At 41.3% G+C, this 16,064-nt stretch overlaps 1 protein-coding gene across 1 annotated transcript; it reads left to right on the forward strand.

Moving 5' to 3' along the window:
- The first annotated feature begins 197 nt into the window (after positions 1-197).
- Positions 198-11,950, forward strand: LOC134616395 (zinc finger protein 135-like). Its single transcript, XM_063461262.1, has 2 exons — positions 198-442; positions 8,549-11,950. Exons 1-2 carry the CDS (start codon positions 271-273, stop codon positions 9,385-9,387), a joined length of 1,011 nt encoding a protein of 336 aa, XP_063317332.1. The 5' UTR covers positions 198-270; the 3' UTR covers positions 9,388-11,950.
- Positions 11,951-16,064: the final 4,114 nt, after the last annotated feature.

A 16,064-nucleotide genomic window follows, 5' to 3' on the forward strand; every position in this document is an offset into this window, starting at 1 on the left:
TTCCTTTGTTTTTATTCCACAGCCTGCATGGAGTTTAATTCATTCATGGATCTGTTTTCTCTTCTCACTGTAGCCTTGCTGCTCACAATCATTTATTCATTTACTGCAACAAACTGACACTTTAAAGAGGAACTAAAGGCAACACTCGTGCTCTGCCGGAGCCTCACCACGTGACACAGGCGGAAGTAAACAAAAGAAACGCACCATTACCGTTACTGACCCGAGTGTGTTGTTGTGTGTGAGCTGAGTGTGTGAGCTGTGGCAGTAACAATGCCTTCAGTTCAGTCTCTGAGAGAGTTTATCAACGAGCGACTAACTGCTGCTGCTGAACAAATATTCTTGGAGTTTGAAAAAACGATCGTCCAGTACGAGGAAGAGATCGACCGTCAGCGCAGACTGCTGGATATCACCTGGAAACCCCAAATCAAGCTGCACAGGACAGGTGAGTGTCCCTCTGAGGGACGAATTGGACTCATGTAGCCAGTCCGGACTTTGTAAGCTTAGTTTCAGTTTTATTTGTCATATGCAAGTTAGCACAGGGTCAACATTGCAATGAAATGTATTTGACGAGCAGCAGACAGTCACTCAGCAATATAGTAAGTAAAAAATAGTAAGAGCAAAATGCAATAGAAGTATTACATTTAATTATTACAGTAAAAAAGTTAACAGGCTAAATATATATGTACACGTTTGTGAATACATAAAGGAAATCTTAAATAGGAATGTGACCGTTGACAAATGGGATATTGCACATGAGTGAGCAGCAGTACAAACTGAACAGTACAACATTTTGAGTGGCTGTTAGTACAGTATTGCACGGAGTAAGGTTTTTATTTGTTTAAATACTAATAAGAGTGAAGTGACCAGTGCAGAGTGTACTTGTGAAACTGTAGCACAGCTTCTGAGTGCGTCCTGTGGAGTGTGTGTGTGGTGTGTGTGTTGAAGTGTTGTGGTTGTGGTGTCGTATGGTTTGATGGTAGAAACTGTTTTTGAGTCTTGTAGTCCGAGCAGATAGACTCCTGTAACGTCTGCCAGATGGTAGCAAGGAGAACAGCTGATGTGCTGGGTGGCTGTGCTCCTTGATGATGCTGTGTGCTTTGTGGAGGCATCGCTGAAGATAAATGTCCTGAATGGCAGGAAGCCTCATGCCAGTGATGTGCTCTGCTGCCTTCACCACCCTCTGTAGTGATTTACGGCTGCTGGCAGAGCAGCTTCGTACCAAACTTTAATGCAGCTCGTCAGCAAGCTCTCGATCTCACACCTGTAGACATGTGAGGTGATGTTTGAGTTCATGTCAAACTTCCTCAGCCTCCTCAGGAAGTAGAGTCGCTGGCAAGCTTTCCTGATAGCAGTGTCTGTGTGAAGGGTCCAGGAGAAGTCCTCGGTGATGCTGACTCCAAGGAATTTGAAGCTGCTGACCCTTTGGACCTTGACACTGTTGATGTGGATGGGCTGGTGTTCCCTGACTGGTCGTTTCCGGTAGTCCACTATCATTTCTCTGGTTTTGCTGATGTTGAGAGACAGGTTATTTTCCAGGCACCACTCGTACAGCTCCATCACCTCCTCTCTATAGGCCGTCTCGTCATTGCCTGTGATGAGGCCTATGATGGTTGTGTCATCTGCAAACTTGATGATGATGTTGGACTCGTGTTTAGCAACACAGTCGTGTGTGAACAGGGAATATAGGAGGGGGCTAAGCACACAACCATGCGGCGTACCTCTGTTTAGGATGAGTGATTAGGAGGTGTGCTTACCAACTTTCACCACCTGGGGCCTGTTTGTGAGGAAGTTTAGAATCCATCTGCAGATTGGTGTTCCCAGCCCGAGGTCGAAGAGCTTCGAGGCAAGTTTTGAGAGGATGATGGTGTTAAATGCCGAGCTTTAGTCAATGAAGAGCATTGTGAGCTTTGTGAGGATTGACCTTTTTGAAAGTCCATCTCACAGCTTCTGTTTTGAGAGTTAAAGTTGCAGCCTCACTGTGCTCCTGAGGGTAGAGGATCTGCTCTCTGTTGTCTGCATCAAAACGAGCACAGAAGCTGTTAAGCTCGTCTGCGAGAGATGCAGTGGGCTGAACACTGACTGTGTTGTCCTTCTTGTAGTCAGTGATGCAGCGCAGTCCATTCCACAGTCGCCTGCTGTCAAAGCTGTGGTAGCTGGACTCCACTTTGTCCCTGTAGTCCTTTCTGGCCTTTTTTATGGACTTTCAGAGGTCATACCTGGCTGCTTTATATGCATCAGCATCCCCGGAGTTAAAGGCAGAGGTCCGCACTTTTAGCTTGGCACGAATGTATTTATTTAACCAGGGTTTCTGATTTGGATATATGCAGACGGTGGTTTTAGTGATGGTATCATCCATGCACTTTCCAATATATCCAATGACAGAGTCTGTGACTTCATTGATGTTGCCATCAGCTGCATCCACAAATATCTGCCAGTCAGTTGTCTCAAAGCAGTCCTGTAAGACCCCCTCAGCCTCACTGTCCCATTTGTAGATGACCCTGGAAACTGTTTTTTCCTGTTTCAGCCTTTGTCTGTATGCAGGCAGCAGCAGTATGTAAACAGAATGTAAACAGCTGAAAGGAGAACTGAACTGAACTCCCTCGGGAGGTAAAAAGGCCTGACTTTAATGGTCAGCAGCTCTAGGCTCTGAGAGCAGTAGGTTTTTAACATCTCTAGCCCACAAAGAGTTAACCATAAAGCACACCCGTCCTCCCCTTTTCTTGTCTGAGGCCTTCGTTCGGTCTCCCCTGTAAACAGTGAATCCATCCGGCGTGACGGCGCAGTCGGAGATGCTGGGCTCCAGCCATGTCTCTGTGAAGCACAGCAGTTCCTGATGTCTTTTTGGTGTTTAATCCATGCACACAACTCGTCAAGTTTGTTGTCCAGAGACTGGAGATTCGTGAGCAGGACTCTGTGCAGAGGTGGCTTGTTCTTTCTTTGTCGAGTTTGGCTAAAAACTCCGGCGCGCTTCCCCCTCTTTGTTTTCCCTCGGCGTCGCGCGAGTAAACAAAGGATCCCAGGCAGCAGAGCGTCCCCGGTGTTGAAACCTGCTGTAAAGTCCGAACTGGCTGACGAACGTAGCTCCAAAAACATTTGTCTGTCATACTGAATATATGATAGCGCTGTGTGCACAGAAATAGCAAGCAGTACAAAATAAATAATACGTTTTTACTGAACTTAAATAATAAGTTCACACGGGAGTCCGGACTTCCCGAGAACGTGAGAAAACAGCGCAATCATTCCACAGCTGAGCAGCAGTGTACTTGATGACATCACACAGAGTTTTTACTGCCATCCCTGCTGAACTGTGATTAATATTTGCAATGGAAATTACACATGATGTAGTAGATTTCTTTAAGAAAAAAAAGATGTATTAAAAATGTATTTTAAGCACTTGATCTGTTTCATAATGTCTAATAAGCTTCATGAAGGAAACACAAGCTTAATCTCTCCTAATAAAAATAGTATACATGTATGCACGGCTCACGCTGCTTATTGAGTAAAAACAAACAGCTGAGACGTTAGAAAGCTTCTACTTTTTATTTTTGCAGATCCCTAAAATCAACACTGGACTGCTGGGGTTTGGAAGAGAATTGAACAAATATTAAAAACATGATTTGATCAATGCTGCAGCAGCCTTCAGCTATTAACATGTGTCAACATGTTGTTTCTGCTCCCGGAGAAAATGTTTCCTTCTGAATTCAAAGATTTTTAATGTTAGATTTTAATGTTAATCAGCTGGTACTTACTTTTCTGTTTAAAGAAGAACAACAGATTTTACATGAGGGGACATGACGGGTGAAATATTCAGTTTAAAATATACTGACAGCTCTTCAAATAAGACTTTATAATTAAATAAAACAGTCCAGTAATGAAGCTGAATTTTAATCTCAGCCAAACCGATTTACTCAGCAACAACAACAAAAAAACACTGAAATTAGCCAAACATTATCGTTTAGAAATTATCTAAGAGACTTATATATCATGTTTAAGCTGAGTAGCGAAAGACCCCGGGGGTTTGAAAATGAGGTGCCGGCAGTTCGCCAGGGCTGTTCGATATAACGATATATATGATGATGACGGTATGAAAACGTCTATCGTTTCATTTTACGCTATCGTTTGTTTCGTGGTGTTGCAAAATAAACTGTTTACGGCAATATTTTTTTCATCGTTTTGATGGTCACTGTAGGATTTCTTGAAGTTTTCTCTTTCTCTTTTTATGGACTATTTATGGACTACGGACGGACAAGCGACTGCTTTTATGCATTGTCGTTGGCAACAACAACGGTAAAACCATCACATGGCTTCGCTGTCCGGTTGTTTATTTTCCACATAAACCTTTCACAATAAAGCTGAAGATCCTGTTGAGATTTTTCAAAATAAAATGAGTCGAGTGAAATAGTTTGCAGAGTGTTTATGGACGAGAAGCTAAAAAGAGCCGTCAGGTGCTAAAAAATACACCTTTATTACACGGCACAGCATGCTGTGTAATAAATACTCACAAAGAAAATTGTGGCTGTTTCAACTTATGTAACACTCGACTCCAGGTACACGACGCACAGCTGAAAACATTTCAAGCAAGTCGAGTTGCCCGAGATTCACAGAATTTACAGAAAATGTACAATTTTTGTGATAAATATCGTTGTCGGGACGATAAATGTCTTATATCGGGATATGAGATTTTGGTCATATCGCACAGCCCTAGAGTTCGCTGTGCTCGCCGACTCCAGTCAGCCTTGACCTCCTGCTCAGCTACGGAGCTGGTGGGTAAATTTAGAGGATCATCATGTAGCCTGGAGAAATAGTTTGCTGCTTTATAAGAAAGCCCTCCGCAAAGCCAGAACATCTTACTATTCATCACTGATTGAAGAAAATAAGAACAACCCCAGGTTTCTCTTCAGCACTGTAGCCAGGCTGACAAACAGTCAGTGCTCTACTGAGCCAACCATCCCTTTAACGTTAACTAGTAATGACTTCATGAACTTCTTCACAAATAAAATTTTAACCATTAGAGAAAAAATGACTCATATTCATCTCACAGATGTAATATTATCTACAGCTACTTTTAGTACCATTGATGTTCATTTAGACTCTTTTTCTCCAATTGATCTTTCTGAGTTTCTGAACTTTACAGTTATGGGCACTCAGGACACAACCAAGTATCAGTCGTGTCTGAAATGGAAACATTAAAATTTATTCTAAAACTGTATTATTAAATACAATTACTATTTTACAATTAAATACAATTACTAAAACTACTCAATACAATAATAAACACTGCACTGAAATGTTAAGGAAAATAAATAACATACAGTGTTAAACTTGAGCTGTGTAGTTTTACCCAAAATAGCTCAGGTCCAAAAAGTAAAGAGAATGACCGAACTGCACATCAAAGCAATGAGCTCTTATAGGGCTGTTCGATATAACGATATATATCGGATGACGATATAAAAACGTCTCGTTTCATTTTATGCTATCGTTTGTTTCGTGGTGTCACAAAATAAACTGTTTACGGCAATTTTTTTCATCGTTTTGACGGTCACTGTAGTGGCTATATTAATTTCTTAAAGTTCTCTCCTTCTCTTATATTTAATATAACCACACTACGGACGGACGAGCGACTGTTTTTATGGTTTGTTGTTAGCAACAACGACGGTAAAACCATCGCATGTCCGCTTGTTTATTTTCCACATAAACCTTTCACAATAAAGCTCAAGATCCTGTTGAGACTTTTCAAAATAAACGGAATCACGTGAAAAAGTATGCAGAGTATTGACGGATGAGAGGCAAAAAAGACTCGTCAATAAACCTTAGACTCAAACGTTAGAACAGGCTTTTCCCTGGAGCAAGCCGTGTAATAAATACAAGGAAAACGGCGGCCGTTACAACCTATGTCTAAAGATGTGTAGTTTCATGCATCGGTTAAAACACTCAACTCCAGGTACACGACGCCCAGCTGGAAACACTTCACCTACCTGAGATTCATAGAATTTACAGAAAATATTAAATTTTTTGTGATTTATATCGTTATCGGGACGATAGATGTTTTATATCGGGATATGTGATTTTTCGTCATATCGCACAGCCCTAAGCTCTTATCTTATTATAACAATAATAATAATAATTTTTCCTTATAGGCACCTTTAAAGACCCTCAAGGTCACCTTACATCAGTACAGCAAAATAAAAACATAACATAAACAAATAAAACTACATAAAACTAATCAAGGTAACAATAGACTAGGAGGAAGTCATAATAAAGGGTCTGCAGTTCTGAACTGATGAGTTTTGAGTTGTGATTTAAAAGTGGAATGAGAGTTTATGGTCCAGGGATCTGGTGGAAGTGCAGACTTTGGAAGTTTGAAAGTCTTGGGGCAGAATAGCAAAAGGCTCTCAAAGTAAGAAGCAGGATCTTCAAATTATAGGGAGGTGAACTGGAAGCCAATGGAGCTGTTTAAGAACAGGTGTCATATGTTCAGTGCATCTGGTTCTGCATATAATACCAGCAGCTGAATTCTGAACTCACTGCAGTTTATGGAGAAATTTATCAGGTAGACTGAAGAGAAGTACAGTAACCTAAACGAGATGTGGCAAAAGCATTGACAAGTATGGCGGTACTGAGTGAAGGATGAAGGCGATTAATGTTGCGGAGATGAAAATAACCAGACTGAGTGATATTATTTATATATGCTGTGTACTGATGAGGACAACACCCGGACTCTGAGGGGAAGGTGTAACAACAGAGTTATCAATAGATTATGAAAAACTCTTGGATTTAGTCAGTTTAGGCATTTCACCAGCAGCAAATGATGTAGACGGCCAAACGAAACACTGTGGACAGAATAATGCAGAGAAACCCGCAGACAGAACTCAGTGACCGACTTTACAGGCCAAACACAGGTGAGACAGCAGATCTGAGAACAGGCCGTGATGCAGGTTAGATTAAATGAAACTTTATTAATCCCTCGAGTGGGTTCCTAAGGGAAATTCAGTAATACACTCCTAATTTTACACGTGGCTGGAATGCCAAAAGACATCAACATCGACTTCCACTGGAGACAGAACCCTAAAAATACAATGATGTGTATGTTTAGAGTGAATGTGAGTGTGAAAGGCTTCTGTCTCTCTGTGTTTCTGCGTTCATCTGCTTAAATAGTCCACTCACCCCTGGACTATTCCATTAGGTAGGTGAGACAAACATTTCAATACTCAAACCTATACTACTACCACCCCTTCCTAGCATTAAAACTCTACGGTGTACTCAATACATATTGCACCAATAAATCCATATCTGTATAAACACAGTCTAAAATCAACTGTATTAAATTACTCTCAGAAAAATTATGGTTCTTGAATGGTTCTTCAGATGTCTTCATTGTTCTTTAAAGAACCATCATACGTCAAAGAACCTTGTTATTTTGTAGATGGTTCTTTAAAGAACCATCATACGTCAAAGAACCTTGTTATTTTGTAGATGGTTCTTTAGCTATTACAGTCTAAAATCAACTTAATTCAATTACAAAGATTCAAAACGCTACGTCCAGATGAACAGAATCGACTTTTGGAGAAAGATTCTCCCTTCTTCACCTGGTCTCTTCCTGTGACCTCAGATTACCCAGGAAGCTATAATTACAGGAAGTAAAACTATATTTCCTCCTTTTGTTCCTGGAACACAGGTAGGTAAGGTGAGTTTAAACAAGACAAATTAACAGTTAAAATAAATAACATGTTAACTTAACAAACTTGTCAGAATTGATTTAAATCAAGATGGTATGTTACATAATCTGTAAAAGTGCGAAACATAAACAAACCCGGGATAGTAGATGTTTGCCTATTGCAGACTACATATAAGATATGGCTAAATCAAAACAAGAATGTTAACTAAGAATATGGACAAATGGTGTTCTGGGACGTGAAAATATTTCTTCCTGCCATGTGGTGAATGATGTAAAAAGTTCGAGAACCACTGGTGTAATGATGCAGACAGTGGTTGTCATTTCAAAGAAGCTAACAAAGGCAAAGTGGTTAAAGCTAAAGCTAGAATGTGCTGAGAGCCACCGAAAAACCAGCAGCACGTAATGAACAAAGGATCAAAGCAGTTATGATGAAAATTATGGAGATGAATCGAGAAGATCAAAAGTTCTATTTCCTGTGATGTGATGTCATTATAAACGTGCTGGAGAATGTCAGCTGTAACTCACATTTGATTTGTTGCACCTGCTTCCATTTAGTAAAATTTGTCAGCAACTCATTTTTACTTAATTCAGTGAATTATTCAACTTCTCAGTTCTTTAACCCTCATCTTACAGATTAGGATCCATTGAGACCTCACAGGTTATTTATCAGCTCATTGCAGTATATTTATTACAGCTTTTCTACAGCAGCTGGTAGTTCAACCTCGCTCTGCCCTTACTGCTGATATCCCTCTGTTGATTAGCATTATTCTCTTATTAAATATTTTGTACTAAATATACTTTATTAGTAATATTTACTCAGATGATTTTCTACAACACCATTTTTCTTTTTCTTATCTCCTTATGTCCCTCCAGACGTCCCACAGCAGCCTGTCTGTGAGGAGGAGAATGAGGTTCTCCCTGAGCAGCAGCTCTGGAACCAGGAGAGGAGCTCCAGTGTGGACCACGAGGAACCAGAACTTCCACAAATTAAAGAGGAACAGGAGGAACTGTGCAGCAGTCAGGAGGGAGAGCAGCTGGTACTGAAGGAGGAGACTGATACCTTTATGGTGACTGCTGCTGAGGAAACAGACCACAGTGAACCAGAAGCAGACAGGGAGCAGCTCCTTGCTCACAGCTCTGCTGTAGCTGACAGTCAAGATCCGGGAGGAAACAAGAACGCAGATTCAAGGTCAAGTAGAGAAAGACACAAAAGTCACAAGAATGCAGAAAATCCCACTATGTCAGAGAGTCAGTGTAACTTTGATAAAAGTAGTAAGTCTTTAAAATGTGATGTTTGTGGAAAAGCCTTTAAGTTTAATTATCTAATGAAGAGACATTATACAATCCACACAGGTGAGAGACCGTTCGCTTGTACAGTGTGTGGAAAAATGTTCAGATGCAGTAGTTTTTTGGGGAAGCACCTAAGAACGCACTCCGATGTGAAGCCATATACTTGTAAAACATGTGGGAAAAGGTTTGGATACAATAGTGATTTAGTGAAGCACACAAGAATTCACACAGGTGTGAAACCATATCAATGCAAAACGTGTGGGAAATGGTTCAGATGTAACTCTCATTTAAGAGAGCACATAAGAATTCACACAGGTGAGAAACCATATCATTGTGAAACGTGTGGGAAAGCTTTCAGACATCGTAATGTTTTATCGGAACATGTAAAAAAGTCACACAAGGGAGAAGCCATATTGTTGTAAAAGTCAGAAGTTTGCATCACATATGTTCTTTTTTTACCTGGCTAAATCACCATGGTAACTTGTGCTGATCACGTAACCTGGTCAAGAGCAGGAATGTGTTAATTTAGTCATGCAAAAAATGTAAAAATGTTGTTGTTCTTGATTCTAATCTGCAGCCAAGTGTCTTTTACACTGATTGAATTCTAGCCCCAAATGGATGAGTTTAAGCATCTTGGAGTCTTGTTCACGAGTGACGGGATAAGAGAGCGGAGCGGGATATCAACAGATGGATTCACTTATGATCACGTGCTGTGAGTAGTGACCGAAAGAATGAGATCGCAGATACAAGCGGCAGAAATGGGTTTGCTCCGAAGGGTGGCTAGCCTCTACTTTAGAGACAAGGACAAGGATGCCTCCTGGGTACCTCCTGGGTGAGGTGTTCCAGGGCAGACCCAGGACACACTGGAGAGATTATATCTCTCGGCTGGCCTGGGAACGCCTTGGTGTTTCCCCGGACAAGCTGGAGGAGGTGGCTGGGGAGAGGGAGGACTGGGCTTCTCTGCTTAGGTTGCTGCCCCCATGACTCTGCCCCGGGTTGTGGGGGCAGCAACCTAAGCAGAGATTGATTTACTGGTTATTTAGTGCATTGAGTAGTAAAATGTTTATTTTACTGCTCAATGCACTAAATCACCAGATTAACAGCTTTCTTCAGCATTAATCTTTTGTGATACTTTCAGCTGTGATGCTTTGTATCAGTATTTTTGAAGGTTTTTTTATGGATTATGTGTTATTACGATATCATCATCTGTTTATGTGGCTGATGGAGTAGGTTACACTCACACTTTGGAAGAAGTGAGCCCGCTCAGTGCCTGAAGCAGAAGGCCCGGCTTAAATGAAAAGTTCACATGCACTGTAATGATACCGTTTTCTCTGACTGGGATTTTAGGTTTTGTTGAGTCAGTTAACACAAAGAAAGCCTGGCCATGCTGATTCATTCATAGTCTACCCCTCAGGTCTGAAATGTTCTTCCTAAGTCTGATGAACTAAGCCACAGGAAGCCCGACTGCTGTACAGCATTGTGCTCACAGATCCAAGCATCATTCATCCATGTAAAATCTGACATGCATCACTATAAATCACATAAAAATGTTCACTCTGCTTATTATCCAGATGTGTTTGAGGAGGGAGCAACAAAAATAAATACAGGAAGAAGGTTCTGTGTTCTGCACTTTTGGAGAACAGGGAGAATTTATGTTCTTTTCATGCCTAGTTGCTAAAATATACAGACCTTTCCACACCACATCCCTTAATATAAAGCACATGTGGCTAAAGGAAGTTATTTAGCCACTGTGTTTTTAGAGCAGAGAGAGCTGTGGTCAGTTTAGTATTTGATGTCTGCGATTCATATTATTATCAGGAATATACCGAGCTGTGATCTGATCCTGCTGCTTTTCAAAGTATAAACTGAGGCTGAAGGTCAGAATGATGTCTGTACCAGTGAAGAGGTTGTCTGTTAGTTACATGTGAGTGTGATTTTATTTGATCTGTTAACAGTGAAGTCAAACAAAGAAGGAGACTGAAAGAGAAGTTCCCTGGCTTACCTCTCATCACATCTGAGAGAGGGCGAAAGGTTAAGATCCAGACTTATGTTTACAGTGTGATGCAGAGTAATATGACAGAGTTTATCTGTACATGCTTTTGCTCATAGTAAAATATCTTTTCTTCTTAATCAAAGATATAAAGTACATCAATCAAAGTCTAATTAAAATGATGAATAAAATACGCAGTATGAGTAATAACATGGTTCTAATAGCTGACCTCCTGACCTTTTACTCTGATCTGGTTTCTGTGTGTGTGCTTCTGTGCTGGGATTGTTTTAGGAATGGGACCGATGGGAATGTAAACAGCACAGAGCATTAAAATGTTTATTTTACTGCTCAATGCACTAAATCATCAGATTAACAGCTTTCTTCAGCATTAATCTTTTGTGATACTTTCAGCTGTGATGCTTTTTATTAGTATTTTTGATGTTTTTTTATAGATGTTTTTATCATTATATCGTCATCAAAGCTTAACTCAAAAGGTCACATCCACCGTAATGACACCGTTTTCTCTGACTGGGATTTTAGCGTTTCTTGAGTCAGTTAACATAAAGAAAGTCTGGCTATGTTGAAGTTCATTCGTACCCTTAAGATCTGAAATCTTCTTCCAAAGTCTGATGAACTAAGCCACAGGAAGCTGGACTGCTGTACAACATTGTGCTCACAGATCCAAGCATCATTCATCCATGTAAACTCTGACATGCATCACTATAAATCACATAAAAATGTTCACTCTGCTCATTATCCAGATGTGTTTGAGGAGGGAGCAACAAAAATAAATGTAAACAGCACAGAGCGTTCTGAGGTCTGTAGTGTTTGTTCAGAGAAAGTTTGATTTATTGTTTTGAAGTGAAAAAGTGAGAGAGTATTCCTACATAACTGAATTAAAGAGAGATGTGTTCATGTGAGACGGAGTTCATGATAAATTAATTTGAAGTAATTAAATCATATTTATGTCCATAAAATATTCATATCTGACTGAACCTTCATGTGTGATTGAATTCTTGGCAAATTATGTGAAGTAAAACATAGAAAAGAAGAAAATGAGATGAAGTGATTTCAAAGTTAAAGCTTTGTTTTAAGTCACGTATGTAATAAACTCAGAGAGGATGATAAGCTGGACATCGTTCGATTAGACGTCAGCAGCAATGTTTGGATGTCACAATGGATGAGACCAGATGTAATCTCAGAAGCTGTCGTGTCCAGAGGAGAGAGCGGGGGAGGCAAAATGGCAAAGAAGTATAAAAGAAGGCACCCAGGAACTTTTGGGGCTGCCACTTCCTCTGCTTCTTGGAATGATTCGAAGATTTGGCCCGCGGAGCCCACAGGTAGAAATCAGAGCAAGTTACACCAGAGGAGCAACCAAGGCCAGTACAGTGAAAGTTTTGTCTTTTTCCCTGAACATTTTTGACATGTAGGATTATAAAGTCAAGAAGATTTGGATTTCAGCTGTTTCTTTCAAGAACTCAACTTGTTGAGTCTGTGCTTCCACAGACCCCGCTAGTTTAGAGACTTACAGTGGCTTGCAAAAGTATTCGGCCCCCTTGAACTTTTCCACATTTTGTCACATTACAGCCACAAACATGAATCAATGTTATTGGAATTCCACGTGAAAGACCAATACAAAGTGGTGTACACGTGAGAAGTGGAACGAAAATCATACATGATTCCAAACATTTTTTACAAATAAATAACTGCAAAGTGGGGTGTGCGTAATTATTCAGCCCCCTGAGTCAATACTTTGTAGAACCACCTTTTGCTGCAATTCCAGCTGCCAGTCTTTTAGGGTATGTCTCTACCAGCTTTGCACATCTACAGACTGAAATCTTTGCCCATTCTCCTTTGCAAAACAGCTCCAGCTCAGTCAGATTAGATGGACAGCGTTTGTGAACAGCAGTTTTCAGATCTTGCCACAGATTCTGGATTGGATTTAGATCTGGACTTTGACTGGGCCATTCTAACACATGGATATGTTTTGTTTTAAACCATTCCATTGTTGCCCTGGCTTTATGTTTAGGGTCGTTGTCCTGCTGGAAGGTGAAGCTCCGCCCCAGTCTTAAGTCTTTTGCAGACTCCAAGAGGTTTTCTTCCAAGATTTCCCTGTATTTGGCTCCATCCAGCTTCCCATCAACTCTGACCAGCTTCCCTGTCCCTGCTGAAGAGAAGCACCCCCAGAGCATGATGCTGCCACCACCATATTTGACAGTGGGGATGGTGTGTTCAGAGTGATGTGCAGGGTTATTTTTCCGCCACACATAGCGTTTTGCATTTTGGTCTCATCTGACCAGAGCACCTTCTTCCACATGTTTGCTGTGTCCCCCACATGGCTTGTGGCAAACTGCAAACTGGATTTCTTATGGTTTTCTGTTAACAATGGCTTTCTTCTTGCCACTCTTCCATAAAGGCCAACTTTGTGCAGTGCACGACTAATAGTTGTCCTATGGACAGATTCCCCCACCTGAGCTGTAGATCTCTGCAGCTCGTCCAGAGTCACCATGGGCCTCTTGGCTGCATTTCTGATCAGCGCTCTTCTTGTTCGGCCTGTGAGTTTAGGTGGACGGCCTTGTCTTGGTAGGTTTACAGTTGTGCCATACTCCTTCCATTTCTGAATGATGGCTTGAACAGTGCTCCGTGGGATGTTCAAGGCTTGGGAAATCTTTTTGTATCCTAAGCCTGCTTTAAATTTCTCAATAACTTTATCCCTGACCTGTCTGGTGTGTTCTTTGGACTTCATGGTGTTGTTGCTCCCAATATTCTCTTAGACAACCTCTGAGGCGGTCACAGAGCAGCTGTATTTGTACTGACATTAGATTACACACAGGTGCACTCTATTTAGTCATTACCACTCATCAGGCAACGTCTATGGGCAACTGACTGCACTCAGACCAAAGGGGGCTGAATAATTACGCACACCCCACTTTGCAGTTATTTATTTGTAAAAAATGTTTGGAATCATGTATGATTTTCGTTCCACTTCTCACGTGTACACCACTTTGTATTGGTCTTTCACGTGGAATTCCAATAAAATTGATTCATGTTTGTGGCTGTAATGTGACAAAATGTGGAAAAGTTCAAGGGGGCCGAATACTTTTGCAAGCCACTGTATTCCTCATGAAGAACGAAAACAAGACAGAACATCTTCAACCGGTCTTTTACTCGCTAGCAAGGGAAGGCTGATCGGAACCAGGCTGTGGAGCTTAACGCTCCTCACCTGTCTCCAGCCCAACTCCTTCAAAGAGCAGCCCTCCTCGTAGCCTTTTATTGAAAAACTGTTACAATACACAATAGTTTACACAAGCACCTCCCCTCGTAAAACCCCCCTTGGTTACAAAGACAAGGCACTGTGTGTATGTGTGTGCACGTGTAAGCACGTGTGTGTGTGTGTGTGTGTGTGTGTATGTGAGAATGTGTGTGTCATGGAGGTGCGTTTGTGTGACCTCCTGCTCACCAAAAGGATCATAAAAGCAGGAAGCTTACAACACAACAAACAGATCTTTCAGATAGGATGTGCCTAATAAAGCCTCCCCTAGCACCAGAGTGGCTGGAGAGGCGGTCAGAGACAAAGGAATGTCTTTGATCACACAGTTTGAAACAATGTAGAGATGGTAAGCATAAAAATGACAACATTTAACAATTCACTTTAACACGACTCCTTTCCTGTTGGATGGTATCCACACAGAGAGAACGGGCACGCCCTGGCCGACATCTGCCCCTTCTCTCCAGTTTCTCTCCTCACAAAGAACACGTAACGAGACAATGGACCCAAAGCAGAGCAGTGATGTAGGACACAGAAGTAAAACAGGAAACAACACAGAGACACGGAGTTGACAAGGGGATATATCTGACAGGGAACACAGAGACAGAAACCAAAAGACTGAAAACTCTAAATAACACCGAAACCAAAGACTAGAGATTCAAAATAAGACAAAAAAAGACTATTAATAATAAACAACATAAAACACTGGGTCACTGAGCCAGGACCACGACACCCAGGTGGGAGAGGGGTTCTAGCTTGAATAACGCGATATAGATTCATTAAAATCCTGAATCGACTCCGGCTTCCTCCCACCGTCCAAAGACATGCAGTTTGTGGGGATAGGTTAATTGATTAATCCAAATTGCCCATAGGTGTGAATGCGGGAGTGAATGTGAGTGCGAATGGTTGTCTGTCTCTGTGTGTTAGCCCTGTGACAGACTGGCGCCCTGTCCAGGGTGTACCCCGCCTCTCGCCCTATGACAGTTGGGATAGGCTCCAGCACCCCCCGCGACCCTGAAAAGGATAAGCGGAAGCGAATGGATGGATGGATTTTTAAATATAAATGTATTTTGCCCGAAACGCCACAATCTCAGGTTAAACCTCGCAAAAATTTGACAACCGCCAAACAGCTGAAAAGGTAAATGAGAGCAGGTACACAGATTCTGCACAAAGACGCAAACACAAAGCGCGGACCTGATGCATCAATTAGTGAGATGTGGCCTTTCTCACCCCACGGCCCATACACGGACACACCGTCGGAGCTGAAAGCCAACAGCTCACTGATTCTGATGTGTCGGGTCCGCGCTTTGTGTTTGCGTCTTTTTTTGCGCTGATTCTGAAGCTGCAATTTTGTCTCTCTCCAACCAAATTTGACTGAACCAGCAGCAAAAGAACTCTACGCTTCACATAAACATTGTCATGAATTCTCTTTTACACTTCATGCACAGCTCTCTCTCTCTCAGTGTACTTCAAGAACAGTTTCCCATTTAAAAATCTGTTTTCTGCATTATTCGCTTGCTTATTACACACAAGTCTATCGTTCTTCACAGCGCTGTCGGCCGCTGTCTTTTTTTAAAATTTTTATTTAACTGACTTCCGACAAGAAAGCCTCATTTCTGCTGTTCAATGCTGAAGAAATTTAAACTTTTTAATATTATGCGAAATTGCAAAATGCTTAGCTGTGTCTCAAATTAAACCTATGTTTACATGATGATTCATGGTTGTCTTCTGTTTTTGTTCTACTGCAGAATATTTATAAGGTTATCTGCTATAAAAAGCAGGAACATCGCCTTCATGTTTTTCTGTGTTTTATGCTCTGTTACTTTGACACAAAGGCATCT

The sequence above is a fragment of the Pelmatolapia mariae genome, linkage group LG18 (genome assembly GCF_036321145.2).
Source record: "Pelmatolapia mariae isolate MD_Pm_ZW linkage group LG18, Pm_UMD_F_2, whole genome shotgun sequence".
In the NCBI taxonomy this organism is placed as follows: domain Eukaryota; kingdom Metazoa; phylum Chordata; class Actinopteri; order Cichliformes; family Cichlidae; genus Pelmatolapia; species Pelmatolapia mariae.

Bases quoted from the DNA above. Each gene is read 5' to 3' on its own strand.
- LOC134616395 (XM_063461262.1), top strand. From the start codon at position 271: ATGCCTTCAGTTCAGTCTCTGAGAGAGTTTATCAACGAGCGACTAACT. The intron at 443-8,548 runs GTGAGTGTCCCT...ATGTCCCTCCAG, and splicing joins AATCAAGCTGCACAGGACAG to ACGTCCCACAGCAGCCTGTC.